We start from the raw sequence: 25,083 nt of genomic DNA, 5'->3' as shown, positions 1-25,083 counted from the left end.
CAAAGCAATACTTTTGAATAGCCTGTGAATACATTAACCTAGTAATCATACTCTCAATGACAATGTCTTGCACATATGCTGTAAAAATATAAAATGATTCTATTTGGGACAAAGAGGTGTATTCTTCATATGTACTCAAAATTTCGAAAAGCACTGCCATTTTAGATATAAGAACAGTGGCAGTTAAAATTGGCAAAACTTAACACTGCTTATTATTAATTCTTAGTTCAGCAATTCTCTGACTCATAGATACTTTACATATGTAAATTTATGTCCATATATATTTAAATGTAACTTGAATTGTAAAATTCATCAATAGTCAGGCAAACAAAATATTAAGTCTTTGAAGTCAAAATCTCTTCCCACCAGAAAATGGGAAAACATCTAGAGTTAACAGATATTCTGCACTAATGGACAAATGGCCTATAAGAAAATACTTCAAAATCAAAACATCTACATCAGAATTCATTTCTACATAGAACAAAAAGGAGTTAGAGATGATAGCTTGATTCTGGGGATTTTACATTCCTGTTAAGGTAAGAATGATAACTAATTTAACTCTGTATTCTCTGGCACCTTGCACTGGGTTGTGAATATCTATTATATGTTATTATGTAATTATATAAATTTATATATAATAATATGCTTTATGAAAGAAAGCATTGTGAAACAGCACTAGGTCAAAGAGAAAGGGAAAGCAAATATTTCAATGAAAGACATTTGCAACCAGGAGGACAAAAGGATGGGAATCTCACTGCGAAGATATCAAAACCTATGCATGTTAATTGAGCAGGCTCCACTTGGATTCAATCACTTTGTCAGGGGAAAAAAGGTATGAATACAGGCAAAGCTTATTCTGAGTTTTTTTCATAGAGCTTCTAGTAGATTTACCCAGGAATTAACAGGTATCTATGCATGCATTCATAAATATATGTAATAGCATATACGCCACATATAGATCATATAACCATGTCACATATGTCATTATAGCATATAGACAGAGTCACATATTTACACTCACACACATACTGAAATGTTTACTTCTATACCTCTCTATCTCCTTGATTAAGACACCCAAGTTTCTCTAGGAACTGGGCTTACATAGGTCTGGTGGTCCAGTGACCTAAAGAGTGAGACTGCCTAAATCACGAGGCCATGTTTGTGCACAATGAAAGAAGGACTGTGCAACACTGAGGAACACTCTTTTTACCGGTCCTGAGTCTGCAGTGCTGCAAAATAACCCAGCTGCAGCACACCCACAGTGATCTGACAGGCAGCTGTCAACTGTTCCAATCGTGCTACAAAACGCACAGGTCTTGCAATAAGAAACACAGCCTTTGCTCCAAGAGGAGTCGTGACTAGCAATGTTTTTACTGAAATACAACTATATGTACGTTGCTCTGCTTATGCAAGTTGGCCACAAAATCTCTGACAATTCATATAAAACATGTAGGTCAAGAGAGGCCTTTCTCACGTGGTGAAGCAACAAATCAAAGGCTCAGTGCGTTCTGGCCTTCAGTTTGCTTGGCTATTCCGCTTCAGGGTGGATATAGTCTGTGTCGTGAAATGCTCATGATATTCAGGCTGCAGGAAGTCACGTGACATCTCTGTCACTGGCAGTCAGAGAGCTCCCGCAGATGTAAAGTAATACAAGGTCATTTGGGGTTCAGAACCAAAAGTCTTAATGAGGAAGGCAGGCTTTCTAACTCTTTTAGCAGACGGCTGAAGAGTTCCTAGAAACTGATATAACTATAAAATTAGAAACCAAATAATTTACGTTTTCATATGTCACGATCATCTTCTCAGGCCCACAGATTTATTCTGATGTCCTTGAAAAATGTGGTTATGATGGTTCCCTCACTCTCTGCCTCCCTGCCCTCATCAGTGCTTGAACGGTCCTCCACAAATTATTTGTATGCTTCGTAGTGAATTTTTAGTTCACTGCCTAGAAATACTTGGGCACGTTTATGAGGCATGATGAATTTTTTATTTAGCACAGCAGTAATGAATTAAACAGGACCCCAAAGGACTCAAAGAGTTCGTGCCTCTCCCTGAGTGCCCACTTTCTACCACCCTGCAGCTTAAGAGAGTCTCCAATGTTTAAGACCAGTAACATCATCATCTGCCAAGGCGGGTTTACAACCTAGTTAAATTAATTACTTCTTAGAAAATAAGCCCTCTGATACAACACAGTGGTTCTGTGTAGGTTATTAAGCAAAGACTCTTATTGAAAAGAGATACTATATGTAAAATACATAGCACCTTCCAGACCCTCAATAAATGTTAGTTCTCCTCTTCTTTCCTTTACTTACTAACACAAAATTTTTAACAGTTACATGTACTCAAAAACAATTTTGGTGAATAAGATAATGTGACATATCAGAAATGGCCTGCATCCCTCTTTCCCACAGAATTGAGATCAAACCCCCTCTCTAAACTCCTCACACTACTGGCAGCAGTCTCTATATTATTTTCCCTCATTTCATTTTCCCATAGGTAAGCTCCATATAACAGAGACATTAAACAACACACATACTTTACTCAAATTTATAGTGTAATGACTAAAAACCATAATAAAAGTTGAAGCATTTTTGGCCCACTGCTTTCAAAATGAAAGAAAAGTAGAAAAGGATGGGAATAAGTCAGCGAAACACTACATGTCTCCATGGAGACAGAGAGGGAGGAGATGCTGTTGGAATCTATAAATGAAGAGGAAGAGCAGAGCAGCTACCACAGAGCGCAGTGGAGTGGATATTTAAAAATAGCAGCTCTCAGGAACAGTGCCCACCTCCTAGCACTACAAATTTTAGTGATAATGGACAACTGAAGCATCAGAAGATCTAGAAGCACAGTAGCTCAAAAATACGACAATTGTTTCAAGAGACTGCTAGGCAATGCTACTCAAAGCATGGTCCAAGGACCAGCACTACTCAAAGTTGGCCAGGCCATGGAATGTTACTGGTCTACATATGAGAGTAGGCTCTTAGAAGTTTTTGTAGCAATTTGGTAGTTTATTTTGTCTGTTGAAACTAAAAAAAAAAATTAGAGATTGAATTTTCTATGTCTTCTTGTATTTCATTTTTCTGATATCAGTCAGCAACAGATTTGGGGAGAGTGGGACTTGGTGCTTCAGGTGGAAGGTTTGAGAAACAGTGCTGTAGGGCGTCTGTGCTACCCTCCTCCAGGCTCCTGCCTGAAGCAGCATCTAACCTCGTATGCTGTAGACAGAGTGGCCCTCCCAGAAGAAAAGGCGATAGCCCTGAGAAGCAGCTCTCCATTCTCCAGCTTGTGACAGAGGGTAAAGGGATCCTAGAAGGACTAAGTTCAGGGAAGATGATCGAGAGAAAAAGATTTCAAGTGCTGAGTGGGACAACAGGTTAGTGAGAAAAAATGTCAAGAGAAGAGAAAAATACAACAAAGAAGAAAGAACTCTACGCCACTAGATTTCTACCAGAGGAATGAGGTGTTTTTGCTTTTCTCAGAAAAGAATCAATGCCAACCCTCTGAAACGGAACTAGCAACCTCCACTCAGTTTTTCAATAAGGAAGGTACACGAGGCCACCAGGAGATGGGATCTCGCTCCAGGAGGAAGTCACGTACTGACATGACTAATTAGTGGACATTCTGTCTTTTTGGAACATATGTTCCAGAGGAGATGAAAAATTGGCCAACACCAGTCAAACAAGTGACCACAACCCACTTCTGATGACTCGCTTAGGAACAAATTGATACAATCAGACTCTCAAAAATATATCTTTAGTCATGACAAAGAATGAGTAAAAACCTAAAAAATTTATAGGCTTGGGATATTTTCATCTCCCCCTCCCTCATGCTTAAATAAAAAGAAAGAAATGTAAAGTGAATAGGCTTGTAGATACAGTCAAAAGGATTGGGGTGGGGGTAGATGGCATGAGAAAGACCACAATACAAACGACTTCTGTCAAGGGACACAGTTTTTACCTTGCCTTGCTACCATTTTCATTGGTCAACCTGGAAACAAACAAGAAACTGTTCTGCTTCTAAGAATTAAATTCTGTTTCACAAGAAAGAACTGGTCAGTAACAAGAAGGGGCAAAAACTTTCTCCTAAGACACAGTGTCCTCCTAAAATTCCTACTGGAAAGAAAGGGTTCTGAACAGCCAAAGATTTCACAAATTTCTGAGCAAATACAGGTAAGAGCCCATACCAAGAATTCAGATAAATTATCTACAAAGGGACAGGAAGCTCTAACTAATGAAACACTGCCTGTATATGAGAGAGAGCAAGCCTTTTAATGGAAAGTAACACGAGCTGCCAGCAGAAGGGAAGAAAAGCATGAGGGAAAGTGCAGAAGTGGGTAGGGGCCAGGTCAAGCAGAACTTTGTGCAACAGGGCCACTGTGTTTGGCTTTTATTTTAGTGCAACGGAAAATGTTTTAAAATTTTATATAAAAAATATCTTGAGACAAATGAAAATGGAAAAACAATATACCAAAACTTATGAGATGCAGCAAAAGTAGTTCCAAGAGGAAAGTTTATAGCTATAAATGCCTACCTTAAGAATAAAGGAAGATCTCAAACTAACATTACACTTTCAGAAACTAGAAAAAGAAAAAACTAAGCCCAAAGTTAGCAGAAGGAAGGAAATAATAAAGATTAGAGCAGAAATAAATGAAACAGAGAATAGGAAATAATAGAGAAGATTAACAAAACTAAGAGTTGGTTCTTGGAAAAAAATAAATAAAATTGACAAATCTTTAGCCAGACTAACCAAGAAAGAGAGAGAGGATTCAAACAAAATTATGAACGAAAGAGGACATTCAACAGATACCACAGCAATACCAAAGATAGTAAGAGACTACTCTGAACAATTATATGCCAATGAATTGGACAACCTAGAAGAAATGGATAAATTCCTAGAAACATACAATTGTACCAACACTGAATCATGAGGAAATAAAAAATCTGAACAAATCAATTACTGCTAAGAAGATTGAATCAGTAAACAAAAACCTCCCAAGAAGAAAAGCCGAGGACCGATGTTTTCCTGGCGAATCCTACCAAGCATTTAAAGAATTAACACAAATCTGTCTCAAACTCTTCTAAAACACTGAAGAGGGAACACTCCCAAACTCATTTTACAAGGCTAGCATTACCCTGATACCAAAGCCAGATAAAGATACCACAATAAGAAAATTGCAGGTCAATATCCCTGATGAATATAGATGACAAAATTCTCAACAAAAGACCAGCAAACTGAATTCAATGGCGTATTAAAAGGATCACACATAATGATCAAGCAGGATTCATCCCTGGGATATAGGGTGGTTCAACATATGCATATTAATAAATGTGATAACATCACATTAATAGAAGATAAAAATCATATGACAATAATCTCAACAGACCCAGAAAAAGCATTTGACAAAATTCAATAACCTTTCATGATAAAAACTCTCAACACATTGGGTATAGAAGGATGTATATCAACATAATAAAGGCCATAAATGACAAGCACATAGCTAACATCATACTGAATGGAGAACAGTTGAAAGATTTTCCTCTAAGATCAGCACCAAGACAAGGATGCCCACTCTCATCACTCCTATTCAACACAGTACTGGCAGTCCTAGACAGAGCGATTAGGAAAGAAAAAGAAATGAGGGCATCAGAAACTGAAAGGAAGAAGTAAAACTGTCTCCATTTACAAATGACATAATCCTATACAGTCACGCAGTGCATAACAACATTTTGGTCAACAGTGGACTGCATACGATGGTGGTCCCATAAGATCAGTACCCATATAGCCTAAGTGTGTAGCAGGCTATCCCATCTAGGTTTGTATAAGTGCTCTCTACGATGTTCACACAGTGACAAAATCACCTAACAACACATTTCTCAGAATATATCCCTGTTGTTAAGCAATGCATGACTGTATACAGAAAACCCTAAAGTCTCACCAAAAAAACTGTTAGAATTAATAAATGAATTCAGTAAAGTTGCAGGATACAAATCAACTTACAGAAATCAGTAGAATTTCTTCATACTAACAATAAACTATCTGAAAAAGAAGTAAAGAAAACTATCCCATTCACAATAGCATCAAAAACAATAAAACATTTAGGAATAAATTTAACCAAGGAGGTGAAAGATCTGTACACTAAAAACCGAAAGACATTGATGAAAGAAATTTAAGTGACACAAACAATGGAAAGATATCTCATGTTCGTGGACAGGCAGAATTAATATTGTTAAAATGTCCATACTCTCCAAAGCTATCTACAGATTCAATGCAATCCTTACCAAAATTCCAATGGCATTTTTCACAGAAAGAGAACAAACAATCCTAAAATTTCTATGGAAGCACAAAAGATGCCGAATAGCTAAAGCAATTTTGAAACAGAAGAACAAAGCTGGAGACATCACACTTCGTAACTTCAAACTACACTACAAAGCTCTAATAATCAAAAAACTATGGTACTGGCATAAAAAGAGATACAGACCAACGGAACAGAATCAAGAGTGCAGAAATAAACCTATGCATATACACTCAACTAATACCTGACAAGGGAGGTCAGAATACTCAACAGGGAATAGATAGTTTTTTCAATAAATGGCGTTGAGAAAACTGGATATTCATATAAGAGAAGGAAATTGAAACCCTATCTTATACCACTCACAAATATTAACTCAAAATGTATTAAAGACTTAAATGTATGAACTGAAAGTGTAAAACTCCTGTAAGAAAACATAGGAAAAAGGCCCTCGAACATTGGTCTTGACAAAGACTTTTTGGATATCACACCCAAAGCACAAACAATAAAAGCAAAAATAAACAAATGAGATTATATCAAACTAAAAAGCTTCTACACAGCAAAAGAAATGATTAACAAACTGAAAAGGCAACCTATCGAAAGGAAGAAAATATTTGCAAATCATATATCCAATAAGGGGTTAATATCTAAGATACATAAGAACTCACACAACTCAATAGCAAAAAAAAAAAAAAAAAATCCAATTAAAAAATAGGCAAAGAACTTGAATAGACATTTTTCCAAAGAAGATGTTCAAATGGACAATAGGTAAATGAACAGATGCTCAAGATCACTAATTATTAGGGAAATGCAATTCAAAACCACAATGAGATATCACCTCACACCTGTCAGAATGGCTAATATCAAAAAAAACAAGCATTAACAAATGCTGGCAAGGAAGTGGAAAAAAGGAAACACTTGTGCACTATTCATGGGAAAGTAAATTGGTAAAACCATTATGGAAAACAGTATGGAGATTCCTGAAAAACTCCAAAACTTCCATATGATCCGGCAACCCCACTTTGGGGTATACATCTGAAGGAAATGAAACCATTATCTAGAGGAGAGATCTGCATTCTGAAGGTCATTGCAGCATTATTTACAACAGCTAAGACATAGAAACAAACTAAGTGTCCATCAGTGGATGAACAGATAAAGAAAATATGGGGTATATATACAATGGAACATTATTCAGCCATAAAAAAGGAGGAAATCCTACCATTTGTGACAACATGGATGAACCTTGAGGGCATTATACTAACTGAAATAAGTCAGACAGAGAAAGACAAATACTACATGATCTCATTTATATATGGAATCTAAAAAAACTCAAATTCGTAGAAACAGTATATTGGTAGTTGGGGGGATGCATGAAGGTGGTCAAAGGTTACAAACTTCCAGGTACAAGATGAAGAGGTTCTGGGGATGTGATGTCCAGCATGGTGACTATAGTCACACTGTACTATATACTCAAGAGTTGCTAAGAGAGTAGATCTTAAAAGTTCCCACCACAAAAAAAAAGGGCAGGGGGTTAACTATCTATGTGAAGTGATGGATGTATTAACTAACCTTATTGTGGTAATCGTTTCACAATATATATGCATATCAAATCATCCTGTTGTACACCTTAAACTTATACAGTCATATGTCAATTATATCTCAATAAAGCCTGAAAAAAATATTTAAACAGATGTAGCGTTTGACCCAGTTTTCATTTTCACAGATCATTCTGTGAAAAGGGATTGCAGGCAGCAGAAAGGGAAAGAGAAAGACCCACTGGACCTTGCAACAAGTAGTCCTCAAAGGAAGTAATGGTTGGTGGCTTGGCCTAGAGTCTCCATGTAGACACCAAGAAAAGGAAGAAACAGCTTGGTATGAGATATATTCCAGGGGTGGGCTTATAAGGATTTATTCATTCATTCAGGAAATAATTCCTGAGCAGCTCACACAGAGGCAAGGCCCTCACCAGAAACCAAATCAGCAGGCGCCTTGATCTTGAACTTCCCAGCCTCTTGAACTACGCGATATAAATGTCTGTTGTTTAAGTGACCCAGCCTGTGGCATCCTGTTACAGCAGCCTAAGCTGACTAAGGCACATGGGGACTCTAGAGCTATAGACACTATCTGTGTTCACAATCCCAGCTCTGCCACTTACTCACTGCGTAAGTTTGGGCAAGTTCGTTAGCCTTTCTGTGGCTCCATTTCCCCATCATAAAAACGGAGATAAGAAGAATACTTATACATGTAATACAGCTGGCACATGGTAAGTGCTCAATGTAGCCACTATTATTATTCCCCAAAGGCATGGCAGTGCTTCTACGCGAGGGGACAGAATCAGAATTTGTCAGTTTCTCAAGAAGCTACAATGGTCTAAAATTAATACAAATAAATAAAAGATTCTACATGTAAGCTTAAAATAACTTTGTTGAACAATACTGGATTGAGAAGATCCGACCTAACAGAAGTTACTGTACAAAAAACCTACAATATCCTGCTTGACAAAAAGACCAATACGATTCAATACACATGCTATGTTAATAGAAGCCTAGTATCCACATTGAGAGGGGTAATAAATAGTTCCACCACAACCAGGATCCAACTTGAAGTATTCTGTTTACCTCTTGGATTTAATCTTATGAAGCATATTGACAAACTGAGATGATTCCAGAATAATATGACCATGATAGTGAGGAATTTGGGAATGAGATTCGATCCTCCTGTTATTATGCTCTTAGAAGTACTCTTATAATGTAGTTTTTCTTTACCACACTTAAAGTTTTGTGTACTAATTGTCAGTATACATGCATACATTTAGATGTATGTTCACACACAGTGTAGAGCTACTGTTTATCTCCTCTTCTAGACTATAAACTTGAAAAGGACCGGGATGGTGTCTAGCTCACCAGCGTATCACTAGTACCTAGTACAGTGTCTTTCACTCAATAGGTACTCAGAATTACTTCCCGGATGAATGAATAAATGAATGTATATCATATAAGAGATTTTTGAAGAAAAGAGATTTTTAGCCGTAGGAAGATATGATGGATGACACTTCAAATAACGAAGTGATTGTCCTGTAAAACAGAAAGTAGACTAATTTGGTAAGCTTCCAGACTGCAGAGTCAAGACCCATTGGTAGAGGCAGAATTAAACTCTAGGTAAGGATGAACTTTTGATAGCCACGCCTGTATAATGAATGCAGTAGGCCACCTTATAGAGGTTACCAAAAAAGAAACGAGTTCGGCTCATCACCAAAAAAGAAGGAGTTCGGCTGTCCCCGGGGAAGACCCTACACTACATGATCTCTAACTAAAATCCTTTCCAACTCTATGAGACTAGGCTTTCTGTTACTTTAGATTCTCCCACACTGGTCTTCTTCCCCCCATTTCTGCCCATCTAGAGCCTAGAACCTGCACAACCTTACAAAGAAACAGTGTACTATGTCTACAAAGGGCTCTATGAAGGGAGCTGGACACACTTACCTAACCATTCTTTCTTCAGCTACATTGGGGGATAGGGAGCAGTTACTCCTAAAGCAAGTGGAGGAAGGAATAGGTGGAGAAGAAAAAGCCATTTAAAAGCAGACAGTGAGACTTTAAAGGCAAAAATCTTACTAAGGGCTCATGAACAAAATGGATTCCGTCAGTTGGCTGAAACATCCATGGGGATTTTTCTTCTCTCGGTCGTCAGGGAATCAAAGTTTTTGATCTGCTAACTAAATAGCCAAGCAAAATGGAAACAACTGAAATCTCACTTTGGCAAACTAGCAGAAATTATCAATTATCAGAACATTTTACAGATGAAATGTTTATGAAAATACCATCCCCCTTACTATCCTCCTCATTCACATACTCATCATTTCCATCAAAGATACCCACTGACAACAGCAGTTTTAACCTGTCCAAGTTTGGACCCAGAGAGCACAGCTCTTCTGAGTCTTTTCCAAGTAGCTGGACAGAATGTGTAAAATCGCTTTCTCACTCAAGTCCATCAACCATACAAATTACTTTTATTAAAAGCAGAAGAAAAAAAGCAGAGGTTGCCAGCCCATCAAAAATACATACAAAAATCTCAATTCTTTAGGCTTCAGAGGAAGACTTCTCTAGAGCGAAATTCAGCATCTTCCTTGTGCCTTCCCTCACTTTTCAGCAGAGATAAGCTGTGACTGTGGCCTCCCAAAGCTCAAATAATTTGGCATTCCTTAGGGAAGACCTCAATGACTTTGGTGTCTTGGAGGAAAGGTAAAGACTTGAAATACTCAAGGACTAGACTAGAAAGGTCTAGAATCCAGAAGTAGACTCCCACATTGGTTGGAATCCCTTTCATAGGTCCTGTTTCTTCACGTGAGAGATGAGGTAAGTCCTTCCCAGATAACATTCCATGATCCTAATCAGGAGCCTCCTGCAAAGGAGCCCTCGAGGTGGCCCTGTGCAGCTGCATGCTAATGAGGCCCCACCTGCCCTGTCTGCTGTGTCCTTCTGTCATTCTCTCATTCTGTTCTCATTTACCTTCTAGGGGAGAAAGTCCGGTGGTAGCCTTACCTGTTTTTCCTGCTCCGCTTTCCCCAGTAATGAGAATACACTGGTCTTTATCTTGATCTCGTAGGGATCTGTATGCTTCATCAGACAGGGCAAAGCTGCAGGGGATAATGGGGAAAAAAGTCCTTAGACTGGAGCTTACTCTTCTGTTTATCACATGTAACCACAGGCCCTTTAAAGGGCCACTGAGATGCTTCAGATAGAAGGCTGAGACATTACATTTTATTTCCTTCAAATTCTGAACATAAGTAAATAAACCCATCCATCCTCTGTGGCCCATGTTACCTTTTCCCATGCATTCTCAATTAACCAAAATGGCACTGTTTTATTGTATTTGAAAGAGATGCTTTATTTAACCCACATGCTATATTTATGTCTCCCTTTATTAAAATCTAGGCAATTCAGGGAACCAAGGAGAAAACATTACATCACATGTCCACTACTGAGTAATATTGAGATTGCCAGGACGGTATTCTGGAGTTTCAAAACAATGAGGGGAAAACTCCTTTCAAACATTAGAGAAAGGCTATCAAATACCAAAGAGCCGATATCACCCTTACTAAGATAAATACAGAACCACCGCCTTCACAAATGCCCGCGACGTGACGTCAGGTCCACCAGAGGCAAGTGGCTCCTGGGTTTGCAGAGGTTCCTGGCCAGTCCAGGCCCTCCAGCCCCTCCCTGTGCCCTATGACAACCAAGAGCCCATATCAAGTAAGACCAGGCCAGTCCTCATGTTGACGTCCCCCTCCTCACAATCCACTACCAACGTGAAGTTTGCCCCTTCTAGCTAATTGAAAAATAATTTTGACATATGATAATGTATTTAATATAGGTTACGTCCCTCTTCTAATTCAGTTGTCAACAAATACTTATTGAGCGTCAACCACGTGTCAAGAACATGCTGGGAATGTAAAAATAATTAAGACTCAGCCATTCTTTCATGAGTTCTCAGTCAAAAGTAGGGGAGAGAGATATAAATAGAAAAAAAGTAAGTAGAATGATAAAGATATATACAAAACACTACAGAACAAGACAGGGACCTAAGGGGGTGGGGAACGGAGTGGAGTCGGAGAATCTTAAGAGGTGGAAAAACCAGTCCTAAAGAATTCATTAGCAAGACAAAGGGCTTTTAGGCAAAAACAAAGGTCAAACTATTCTAGAGGTGGGGTGATAGGGTTAGGAGTAGTTCCATGTTGCTGGAAGGCAAAGCGTAAGGAAAGGACAGATGAGTCAGAGCTACAAAGATAAATGGGCTGACTCCAAATTAAGACAGAGATGATGGTGCGCCACACGGCAGGCCTGTAAGCGGGGGAGTGGCGCGATGAGATGGTAATCAGATAGTAATTAGAGCTAAAAATAGCAACCTTGACAAGGTACCGGCACTGTCCCCAAGCCCATTTTAAATATCACAACAAAACTACTAAGAATAAAATATTATTAATCCCATTTACAGATGACGAAACTTCGGCAAAAAAGTGAAGATCTAACTTACTGAGGTAACACTGCCAGTGTGACACAGCGAAGCCAGAAGACCCCTGCTCTGACCACTGGGATCATTGCCTCTGCATCTTGGACAGGTCACAGGACCACAAGGGTGCATATGAGAGAGACCAGTCTGGAGGCAAGGAGACTGGGGAAGGGCTGGGATACAGGAGGAGTTTACTTTTGGCGACCAGACCGCAGAGGGCCTTTCAATCAAGGACCTTGGCTTTTCTTCAGAAAGTGTGTGGAGCCGTTAACATGGACATTTACTGAGCACCTTCCATGTGCCAGGAGCTGAGTGAGGTGTCCCCACAGTCATAATCAGATTTAATCTTTAAACAGCTCTATGAAGTAAATGTCAGCCTCCTTCAAGAAAAATGGTCCAACTGAGACTGAGAGGTGACACGAGATGCCCATGATCTCTTTCTCTGGACAGTCGTAACTTGAACCCAGAAATACCGTCTATCATGTTCTTCCCCTCGTCACATAATCTTTTAAATTTTTGTGATCTTATCTTCTGGCTAGACTACTCTGAGACCCTCAAAGAGAGGCACCATGAGCTTTATCTTATAAATGTCACATGGATGAATCCAATGCCTTGCACAGAGCAAGTAGACTCTAAATGCATTTGTTGAATGAATGTATGAATAAAAGAAAAAATAATGGAAGTATCTGGCGCAAGGGACTTTTTTGAGTAACACATCGCTTTAGCTTGTTTCTGTGAACAGTGTCCGTGGATCTCTTTCTACCCAGCAAGTCCTCCTCTCCCTGAAAGCCCCCTCAGCCGTTCCCTATGTAACCAGTGCCCTGCCCGCCCCCAGGGTCACTCGGTGGCCTCATCCTTCTCTTGTGTTCTCTGACCCCCAGGTGGAAACAAGAGTGCCCCTGTGTGCACCACTGCACGCCGGGGACGGGGGGAGAACAGAGAACATGGAGGCAGAAGACATCCCACATAGGATGCCCTGGACCCCAGATCCGCAACTTAAAACCCACGTGAGTTCCAGCAGGCACTCACCCTGGCCAAACTTCGGTTTTTTCACATACAAAGTGGAGAATGGAGCCATGTACTTTAGCTTAGAAGATTAAATAAAAGTGTATTAAAGCACTTTAAAAGTGACAAAGCCCTGAATAAATGTCCAAAATCTTTCCACATTATGATTAGTGATGCACACATCTTCTTATCCCCTACAGAGCATAAGCTCCTCTAGGGCACAGCCTTTCTACCTAATTAACCTTTGTGCCATCCAGAGCTATAAACATAAGACATCATCAATACCAAATTAGGAACGATTGAATGAGTGCATTCTCTCCAAGTATTGACCAAGTCACTGCTGGAGCGAGCCCCATGAAGAACAGTAAACAGGAAATTCATTTCTTCTATGACCTTCACACAGGGAAGGAAAGCAACGCTCAGATTTCTTATTAGCCTTCCTCGCCTCCCACTCCTTCCACCTCCAGACAATAGCTCAGAGATGCCATTATCATTATGATCACTGGCAAGAAACGCAGGAAGACACGTTACAGAAAACACAAGCGAACTTTTCCAACCATACATTTTTACCGACCTCTTCGTGGGTTGGTTAACACAGGCCGTTTCTCATGCTCCTGGGACTGTAATTTATATATATTACACTATTACTAGATCTCAAATGATGCAAAATTACTCCTAACATGAATAACCATATATGGTTGTGTGTGTGCATGTATATGTGTACACACACACACAAACATACACACACAAGAGGCATTGGAAGATCACCAAATGACCCTGCCACGGGTTTATTTCAAGTCAAGATACCTTAAAAAAAAACAAACTATTTTTTTCTTGTCTGTCCGGACAGAAATACTTAACTGCTGTCTCCCAAAACTGGGCTTCATTCATCTAATGAAGAATATATTTTAATATAAAATAAAGACTAAAAGGGATAGTTATTCTTTCAGGACTCCAGAGAAGCACTGATTTCAAATTACCATGAAAATTTACCAGTTAAGTGCTTAAGCACTGGGAAAACTGGCTTGAACTCCTGGCATACCCATCTCAAACACAGTATGAATGTCATCATACTTATTTCGTATAAACACAGATCTTCACTTCACTTTTTTAAAAAATGGCAAAAGGGCAGGCTCTGAAGGACACAGGGTCCTCCTCCCAATCTTGTTTTCTCTTCCTCTCTGGCAACATGAGCACGTACTCATCACCAAACCCAAGATTTACAAGTTTAAACTGAAACCACACGGCAGTCTTACAAACCACCCATAATTAAGAAACCTAAATAAATCTTTAGAGAAGTTTTGACTCAAAAACAGTTGTGATCCATCTGCTTCGTGTTATTTTGTGAGCATGTCAGCATTGTTATTCACCACACACAAAAATGAATGGTTTATTATAATATAATGACGATAACGTAAGGGGCAAGCACAGTTTTTATCCCACCACATCAAGAGCAGGGTTTTATCCACTTCTTGTGCCCTCTAGTTGGGCTCTAAGAATAGAGATGGTCTGACGTCTGAATGCAAGTCTCCCCTTCATTTCCAGATCAGCTAAAGGACTGTTCATTGTGAGCCAAACTTCCCCAACACCACGTATGTTGTTCATTGCATGTTTCCAAACTGCTGTATCTATTGCTTTGAGGTTTTAAAAGTTTGGTTTGGGGCTCATCTACTATTTTCTGTCAGGGTGGAATGTTGGGTTGCATGTTCAAAATTATCTAGCTGGTATTTATGCTCCTCCTCCATCTTTTTTCTGCTCAGAATGTTCATCTCCACAGTGGTTCTGCTCTCACGGCCATCGAGGGCAATGGCAGGGCTTCTCTTCCCAACACTCCACGCCCTCCAAACTGCCACTTCCGTTCTAAGTTTATTTCACCTACAATGCAAAGCACAAGAGATGCTGTGACACCAAATACATCATCACCACCACCACCTACAGCTTATGTTCTTCCAAGCAAACCCCTATTTTCCAGTCTCTCTGGCTCTCCCCTACTGAGTTGCTTGAGAAATCAATCTCTAAAGCAGTCTGAGCCATTCTGAGGACGTTTAGTTTGTCATCTCCATTATCCAACGTGTTTAACAGGACAAAATCTGTCTCAGGAAACTTTCCTGAACTTAGATAACCATTTCTACCTTTTTATTTCATGGCTTTTTCTTCAAAAGCTCTCAAAATGGATTACCCCCTTTCAGTCGATCCTGAATCCTAGAATACTTTCAAATCACACTAGGGAAATTCTGCTTCTGAATTTAACCCTCTTAAAATAGCTGAGTCTTAAAATTCTCCTCTACAATTGAGATCTACAAATCTCAACGATTTATTTCCTTTCTAGTTCAGGTTCAGCCCTAAATATGGGCTGTTTCTAAAACTAAGTAACAAAAAAAATAAATGTTTTTAAAAAATTCCTAGCCTCCAAGTGTTCCTTCAATTTCTAACCTCATATTGAACGCAGTCTAGGGCTGAGGACAGTCCACAAGGACATGGAAGAGAAAGAAAAGGAGAGAAGGAATTACGAGTGGTGTGTTTTGCACAGAAACCTCGAGGGTTTTCTGTTTGCTTGCTTGTTTGTCTCTAAGGAGAGGCACAGTCGTGGCCTGCCTTGTAAATTACTATTGCAGATATCTGCACATCTATAATAGTCTCATATTGTTAATTCAGAAAACATTCACCCACTTGAAAAATATCACCTTGTTAAATCAGCATTATGCCCTTTCACCATTCATGCTATCCCATCTTAGGGGAAAATTTCGGGGAAAACAGGTCTTTATAGTTATCTGTTACAAATAACTATAACTTTCTAGCTTGGAAAGCCTCACTGCGTTCTCACCCCATGCCAGTGCAAGCACGGCACATTAATATATTTACAACAACAGTTATCCCTCCTAGTCACAACACTGGTAAGTATTCCTAACAAACCAAGCCACAGGACAAGAGAAGACTGAGAATAAAGGTAAGCCTCTCTTGGGGGCTGGCCCCACGGCCAGGTGGTTAAGTTTGCGCACTCTGCTTCAGTGACCTGGGGTTTGCCGGTTCGGATCCTGGGCGCAGACCAACGCACTGCTCATCAAGCCATGCTGTGGTGGCATCCCACATGGAGGAACCAGAATGACTTGCAACTAGGATATACAACTATGCACTGGGGTTTAGGGGACAGGAAAAAACAAAGAGGAAGACTGGCAACAGATGTTAGCTGAGGGCCAATCCTCCTCACCAAAAAAAAAGTAAGCCTCTGTTCAAAATAAAGAGCAATGGGCAAAATGTACACTATGAAGTAAAAAAGGAAAGAACATGAAAAAAACATAAAGAACAGGATTGGGGGGAGAGGGATGGTAAATGGACCTAAATGGTTGCAAAGTTTCTGTATTACGTGAAGCGGTACGATAGTAACTCTACATGGTTCCTGAAAAGTTAAGGATGTATACTGTAATACCTATAACAACCACTAAAATAATAACACAAAGAGCTAAAAAATAACGAAAAATTAAACTAAAATTCTAAAAAAATAAATCAAATAATCCATAAAAGGGCAGGAACAGAGGAACAAACACAGAGGGGACAAACAGAAAACTATTAAATGGTAGATCTAAATTCAACTACATCAATAATTATATTAAATGTCGATGGACAAAATACTCAAAAATGAAATTTAAATTAAAAGGACAAAATTAAAAGGCAGAGAATGTTAGAGTGGATATAAAAGTAAAACCCAATTATATGCTGCTACAGGAGTCACTTTAAATATGGAGATACAGATAGGCTGAAAGGAAACAAATGGAAAAAGATCATGAAAAAAAAAGTCAAAAAAAAAAAAACCCTGCATTGCACTTTTCTCTTTAAACATTTAAAGTCAAAGAGGTTCCTTGGTCCTTCTCACTATAAGAAGGATGCTACGCCATGGGCAGGACATAGGGCAAAGCGCAGGTGAGACTTAAAAAATGAGGTACAATCATTTTTCTAAGAATATTGTATCAACACTTAATTTTCTAAGTTCATATACATTCTTCCATCCTAAACATAAGTAGCCACATTGCCTTCTTTTGGCTACCTAATTGGAAAGGTTTGTTTCTTTTAGCTACAAAACAGGAATAATCGCATCAAGGATGAATCATTGTAAGATGACATCTGTTCTGAAGTGACAAAGGTAAAGCATCAGATAAAGTTCAAAAGTCAGGTTTTAAAACAAACAGGCTCCAAAAGTTTCTTCTTCCTTTAGAATTACACTGGTTTTCAAAAAACAGATTCCACAGTATTTTTGTGAAATTTCATGGATTGCCTGCGTCAACCTCAACGTACACCATGACTCAGTATTTTTTAATGGATCACTCAAAAATATTTTTTAATCTTGACTGTCATATGTAAGCACTAAGGGGACAAAAATCACAGCATTTGAATGTTTTGTATATATAAAATGGTTCACGTGTGTTATAACGCTTTAAGAAACAACAGAAATCCCTGTGTAACTAGACAAGAAACTCTTCTACTTCAGTACTAGAATTTACAAGCAAAGCTCTTTATTTCAGAAGTTCACACAACAGTTACGGAATATAATCCAAAACAAACAGCAAAGAATACTTAAGGGGTAGTCTTCTTTCAAAATTTTAGAAATTTTCTTTATAATCTTCTTGTGATGAAGCAGCTTTGGGGCACACCCAAATTCTTCCAACCCCATGGGCCTGACGATTATCAAGACCATAATGGAGCCCCTTAAGCCTACCCAGCCCAGGGCCAGCTGGCTGAAAGCCACTGGACAGAGTCAACACCTTCCTTCTACTGGAGACTGATAGGAAGGTGGACTGGGCCAAAGGGTGACTCTTTTTCAAAGGTGGACTGCAAAAACCAGGTATTGGAGACACACAATAGGAAGCAGATAAGAGGTTTAGAGAGACTAAATTATGCCAGGAAGGAAAAGCACTGGACCTAAGATATGAAAGCAGGAGGAGGAAACATCTGCCTTCAGGGCCTAGAAGCTGCTCTTTGGAATTTAGCAGTAATCCCTTGTGCGGCTGAGGACTTCCTGCTGAGAATGGTGCCCTCAGCAGGAGACACGAAAGGGGGAAAGCCCTCCGCAGGGGTAGCATCCTGCTGTGGGCTTGACAAGGAGTCCAAAGCAAAGAGGCTGATGCCCCTTCATCAGTCTTTGCAGCTGCAGGTCCTTAGCTCACGAATTAATGAAGTGGGAATGGTTCTACCATGTTGAGTCAATCCCCTAACTACTAAAACGGAAGAGTATGTGGAGGCTAGAGGAGAACATCCGCAAGGGTGGGGCTCTCAGGGAGTTCACGGGCTCCCACGAGATGAGAGGCATTGTAGTTCATGGGCACCCATGAGATGAGAGGTCTGGTACTCACTGTGTGGGTTGTGAGGACGACGACCTTCTAGAAGCTTAAAATCTAACAGGAAACACACTTAAGTCCCCCAAAAAAGGGGGTGGGAGAAGGTAATTAACATATCAGCAATCTCCTAAAGACATTCAGAAAAGGAAAAAATGACTTCCTGAGACAGGCATGTTATGGAAAGCTGTAAAATCTGAATCCCAAGGCATATGCAAGGACAGAGGCTGGGAGGATACAGAGAAGGAGGAGGAAATTAGGTTATTTCCCCTGTCCAGAAATTAACAAAACACACCTGATTTGGGGGAAGAAAACAAATAAACAATCAGGCTCTTAATTCAAATTCAATAAGCCCTAAAAGTATTTTTAGCTATATACTTTATAAAAAAAACTTTATAAAAGTATTTATCTCTTTTTTAACAATCATTTTTACTACCTGACTCTCATAAAAATAATTACACAATTACAGTCCACAAGAACAGCCTTTCCTGCTCAAGGTAAATATAATTTAAACAAATTCCCAACACAATTGTTTCCAAATTGGGGGGCAAAATTAATTTATTTCAATTTATTAAGAATTTATTATTTCAATTAATTTCATAGTCAGTTTTTATGACTTTATTATAGGCAACTAAGTTCTGGAAACACCTATACCAAGAGAAGTTACTCCAAAGACCTTCCTAATTATCCTCATGACTTAAATGTTTTACTCTTTAAGGTAAACAGAATGATTTCAAGTTCTCAAAATGCTAACCGATTTTTCAGATAGATGTTCCCTAGTGAACTAAAGCCTAAAAAAGTGCCTCCGAGTGTGCCACCTTGTGTGTCTTTGTCTTTGTCTAATTTTGACACACATATTCTGATCTAAGGTACTTCAAATCCACATCCCAAATAGTAGACTGGTCAACAAAGTGAACCCTTCATGTTTACCACATTCAAATGGAAACCACTCTGCACCATCTAACTTTGATAGCCCCCGAGTGCCTGCTATGAACACAGGATGCAAAGAAGTGGGGTCCCAGCTTCCCTCAGGAGGAGAGACACAGGGATGCTCGCCCACAATAGAAGATGCTGTGCTGGGGACCTTGCGTGGCACCATGTACTGAACAAGTGCAGAGCAATCCGGCTGCAGGGAGCACAGAAGGCATCGGGTGGAGATGGCATCCAAATGGGAAGCCCAAGTACACACTGCTTTGGTTTATTTAAAACAAAACTGCACAGAGGAGAAGCAGTGGGCAGGAGCGAAAAGTAATCAAGTTCTTCAAACTTCGGTCTGTGCTTCAAGCCTTACAGGGCTGTGCAGAGGATGTTCACAAAGCGCCCTGCACAATGTCTGAAATGGAGCAGGTGATCAGTAAAGACGTGAAAGGGCAGCTGGGGCTAAGTTTGCACGTTTACCTTACAGAACCAAGGTCACAAATCTATTCACATTTTGGAGAGCGAGAGCTGCCTCCATTTCATAGAGTGGATGCAAACTTCAGTGAAATCAAGAAATATTAATAAGATGCCTGATTATGGATGTATGCACACATATACATACAAAGACCACTGTGTGTATACAACGGAATAGCTGGGTTTACATATATTATTGTGGAGAAGGGAAAGTGAATTGGCAAAATAACAGTAATAATAATGAGACTTCTTGGTTATTAGCTATATTCATATCATGATACTGTAAGGGAAGAACCATTTAGGAAATAATTTTAAGAGAATTCAGTATTCATCAATTCAGTACACATTCTACCTGCTGGGGAGAGTGTCAGATAGAATACAAAGGATATCATCCCCACCCTGGGGTGCTCAGTCTAGAGAAATCACATTACCATCTAACCAGAAAATAATTTATCGTTTGAGGACAAGTCCTTCGGTCTATGTGGCTTACTAAAAATAAAACAGCAACAAAACAACAAATCTTTCCCTAAAGCATCAGAGGGATGCTAGTACCAGGAAAAGTTTTTAATTTTGCTTCTCTTTCATCCAGGCACCTGACACCTTTCAAATCTGCCCCTTCCTCCCCTCTCCGTCACCAGATTCTCACTGCCTTAGTAGAGTTCCTCATTTCCAGCCTGAGCTTCAGTAACTCCTAAAGGGGTTTTCTATATCCAAGCAGGACACTTTCACAAACCATCGTGATACAACACTTTTGCATTATATCAAAATATAATGTCACTTTTTCATTACCATGACTCTGTCTCCATTCCTACTTCTGTCCTCACTGCAGCCAGATTTAATTTCTTGCTTTTATGAGTTTCTCTAACAAAGTTTTTTCCCCAAATTTCTTAGAATTCAAAGCAAGGTTATATCATTCCTATCTCCAAAACCATGGTACTCTGATTTTAAGCATAATGCATCTATTTTGCTTAGGCACCAGAGAGAAAGGTTAGCAGCATGTCTGCGGATTTCCCAGGCAGTCTGGACTGAACTGAAGTGATCCTAATGTGGCCCAGAAGCTGCCCTCCCCACCACACACCAGGGTTTAATATGTACCTATTCAAATAAGGTTTGCAAATTCAGGACACGGACAAAACGCAGAAACCTTTCTTTAGATTTCCAAACAGAAAACAAAGAAGTTCCATTATCACACAGTCAAATCCATGTCTTAATTTTAAAGGAGGTAAATCAGAGGTTTGCAAACCAGAGCACTGGCATAGAAGCCCCTCAGAGAAAGAGCAGGCCCCAGGCTGGAGTGATTGACAGCCCTCTCTGAGAGGACCAAGTATGGTCAACAAAGGATGACTACTCCTTATCCGGCTGTGTCTTCCTGAAGGTTCTCACTCCCACTCCCTCCTCCTCCCCAGTCCTGGTCCCCACCCTAGGGACCGGCTCCATGGTAAGGTTAGAAAGGCTCAGACGCCAGGAGGTCTATTCTGCACAGTATATGGTTACTATTTTTTACATTAAAAAAAAGAGAATGCTAAAATGTCTGCCTATAAAAAATGGCTTCAAAGTGGCCACATAAGAATGGGTAAACCAAAAATACCATCTGCCACTGGCCTGCAGGCTGGCTTCCCTGCAACCCTCCTCCTTGTAAAATTCCAACAGGCCACTCCCTCCTTGACAAGCTTCCCCTGCTCTTGCCTAGGCTAGCAGAGCCTGGCCCAGGACCTCGGGCAGGGGAGGACGAAACAGCAGTGCTCTGAGCTGCTGCTCCCTGCTAGAGGAAGACAATGCTGACACCTAGAAAGTGCCCTGACACTCACACAGGGGGCTGAAACAGCCCCTGTACCATTCCATCACACGGAAAGCACAGCTGCAAAAGGAACCCAAATACAGAGCACTCAAACATCCGCTTTCAAGTTTTTTAATCCAAGTCACTACATCTGCAAAGCGGCCACAAAAAAAATAACTGCGATGAAAAGTCACATACACAGATCATCTAAGTATTGGAGAGAAAGAAACTCTCAGATCTGCAAGCAGACAGTCAGTATTTATTACATCTGATAAAGACTTTGTCCTTAAAGACCAAACATTGAGAAACTACAAATTAAGTCCCGAAGGCAGCACCAATGCTCCCAGCCCAGCAGGGCAGGGGCAAGAGGCCCTGGATGGGAACAGGCTGCACCCTGAGGCACTCTGGACATAGACATGGAGTCCTTGGGAGCTATGCACGGTGCCAGTATATGTTTTTACTATGGAATATAAACTCAAGACAAGCTTGTATCTTCAACACAAAATCTTGCTACAGAATATAAACTCAAGACAAGCTGATGTCTTCAACAAAAAATCTTGAGCTTCAAAACTTCGTGTAAATCTAGACTGGTTCCTGATTACCCAGAGAGATCAAAATTAGGCAGGCCACTCACACAGAATCTAGTCTCCAAGAGCTTTATTTCTCACGAGTATGCTACAGATTACAACGCAAGCCAGCCCTTCCCAGACGCTAGTCTGGCTAGTCTTCCTGGCTCATGTCCCCCGCCTCTCCCTCCACCCCCAGGCCCCACTCCCCCTCTGCCCCACTGTCCCCACCAAACACCCTCTTCTCTTGGAAGTCCTCAATGACTCTCCCTGTTCGAGGAGCACCATGCCTGTACGCCTGTGAAACTCCATTTATACATGTGTTATATCCTTAGCATGCGGTATCTTAACTTTCCCGAGACTGTTCTCTCTCCCTTGAGAGCAGGAATTATGACTCACCAGAGAATTGCAGGGCCTGACACACAGCAGATGCTCAGAATAAATCTGTGGAATGAATCTTACCATAATCTTTTCTCCTCTTCACGCAAGAAACTCACAAAATTAATGTACAGCATTTTCAAAGTCTATTATTTGTTTACCAACTATTTGTAAATAACCAAGTAAAAGGAGAAATCAAGAAATGTTATTCAAGTATGCCTATGTTAAGTGCACATTCACATGTTTACAAAGAAAGAGATCTATGGATCTAAAACACTCAAACAAAGTTAGAGAAATGGGACTCTATTTTATACTCCCTAGCTGAAATTCTTCATTTAGGTGATTTCTTAGTGTTCAGCAATTCTCCCTAATGCTAGTCTACATAGATTCTACTTGAAGACACAGGTAACTGATCACCTAGAATCTTCTGCTTTAGAAAGGCCAAGCGTGATGATATCTGCACCAGTTACACTCTAGGACCTTGCTGGTTCTTGAATTAAGACAATTAGAGTCATCTCCAGAGCCGGCTGATGAAAATATCCTGCTCCTACCCTTCCTAAAGCCCCAGCAGGTGTGATCTCTCTTCTCCAAAACATGCACAGTCACTTCTCTAGAGCAAATTATCGTGTTTATCCTTTCTTCTCAAGCTCTGCAGCCAATATCTATTGAGTCCATACAAACTGCCAGAAACTGTGCCCAGCATCAGAGCGTGTGAAGTTGAAAATGAGGCTGTCTCTGCTCTCCCTCCACTGTGGCCTCTTAGGAGTCACCCATCACACTGCCGTTCTGCTCTTGCAAGCAAAGGACCTCTGCCTGGAAGAGGGCCTGCAGTTTCACTGTTCTGGAATTTATGTTCTTCAGAGCAGATTTTCTGCACAAAGAAAATACTGGGATTTGCAGAGGTGGGGCACTCAAAATTTTTGTTAAATTAATAAATCAATAAATCTTCAAAGACTTCACACATTAAATCTTTATAACTTAAACAAGCTGGATAGGAGACTACCCAGAAAAGCCACAGTAACAACCCTCTCTGTTCCTCTCCCATGTGTCTTTCTTGCCATTGAAATCTGACATGCTGTTGATCTGATCAATTTAGTGGCATATCCTAGAATGATGCCAACTGACCCTCCCTGCAGCTTTCTATATGCCAATAGCAGGCTCAGTGACAGAGAACAACATCCACTAAGATGTGGAATGAAGCCACACTTCTCAGGAGGTTTCAGAACTGTGAACACTTACTGGAGGAAGACTTCTCTGCAATTTGTATAGACAGTCATTCAAATGGGGAATCTCAATTCCTAAACACATTCTACAGTTCCTAACCTTATTGCCTGAGGTTAAAAAGAAGGAAAACACACACATATGCACATGCACACGCACATATATGCCTGCTCTCTCCAAATATGTGTATGTCAAATACCTACTAACTGAGATAACTCCTACAGACTGGGGCCATCCTTGCACCCTACACAATTGCCTAATCACCATTATAAACTAGTTCCAGTCTAGAGAATCTTCTCTCTGTCATGTCTCATGGCCCACATGTCTACAGAGAGGAGGGTGCTATCTATTCAAACAAGTCTTGGTTTGCTTGCCCAATTTTCATAAAATGATGACAGCCTCGCCTATTATTCAGTGAGTTTTAAAATTAAGGCTCTATTTTGATTGACAACAGTATGTGTGCTCTGGGCCCTTACCAGAGATACAACCTCAACTGTCTGCAGACCACGTGTGATCCAAAGCCCAGTTATGAGAAAACAGAAAACAGAGGAATATACAAAACTGTCACGGAGTATCACCTGAAGGAGAAACTGTAACCTACCTGTTCCTTGTGTTCCTGAACCAAGTCAAACTACCAATAGCTAGGTGCTTTGTACCAGTGGTTCTCAACCAAGGATGCACAGCGGAGTCACCTGGGAGCTGCTGCCTCACTCCCCACCCCCACTCCCACACTGCACACACACACACTGCACAGGTTCTGATCACCTTCTGCTGTGGTTCTACTGAGCAGCCCAGGATGAAAACCACGGACTCATACGTCTTAAAGACTTGGCTTTTCCTAAGTGTGCTTGGTGTTACGTCCTCTGCTTCCACTTAGTGAAGTGGCATAAAAAGCAGCTATATAAAATTTACTACCTCTGTTTTCTGCAGGGAAATTTTGGGAGGTGTTGCTCAAGATGACATCTTCATGTCATAAGTCCCATAAGAGAAATCTCTTTTAAACCTAACTGGTAAGGCAAACTTTGCTTCTCTTGAGCAACTCATGTGCTTTAATCTTATGCGCAAAAATAATTTTGTAACTGATCCTATTTCCCTTGTTGTTTTGACTATGAGGAA

General features: G+C 40.2%; 1 protein-coding gene across 12 annotated transcripts in view; it reads right to left on the bottom strand.

The window, feature by feature from the left end:
• MYO1B (myosin IB) overlaps window positions 1-25,083 on the bottom strand; it is a 185,514-nt gene that overhangs the window by 83,658 nt on the left and 76,773 nt on the right. For all 12 annotated transcript variants that reach the window (XM_070508267.1, XM_014837538.3, XM_070508264.1 and 9 more), the window contains exon 4: window positions 10,834-10,928. In XM_070508267.1, the coding sequence (XP_070364368.1) occupies window positions 10,834-10,928 (95 nt within the window). The remainder of the gene's footprint in view (window positions 1-10,833; window positions 10,929-25,083) is intronic.

Source organism: Equus asinus, chromosome 4, assembly GCF_041296235.1.
Source record: "Equus asinus isolate D_3611 breed Donkey chromosome 4, EquAss-T2T_v2, whole genome shotgun sequence".
Taxonomy (NCBI): domain Eukaryota; kingdom Metazoa; phylum Chordata; class Mammalia; order Perissodactyla; family Equidae; genus Equus; species Equus asinus.
This window is presented reverse-complemented; position numbering and strand designations above follow the sequence as displayed.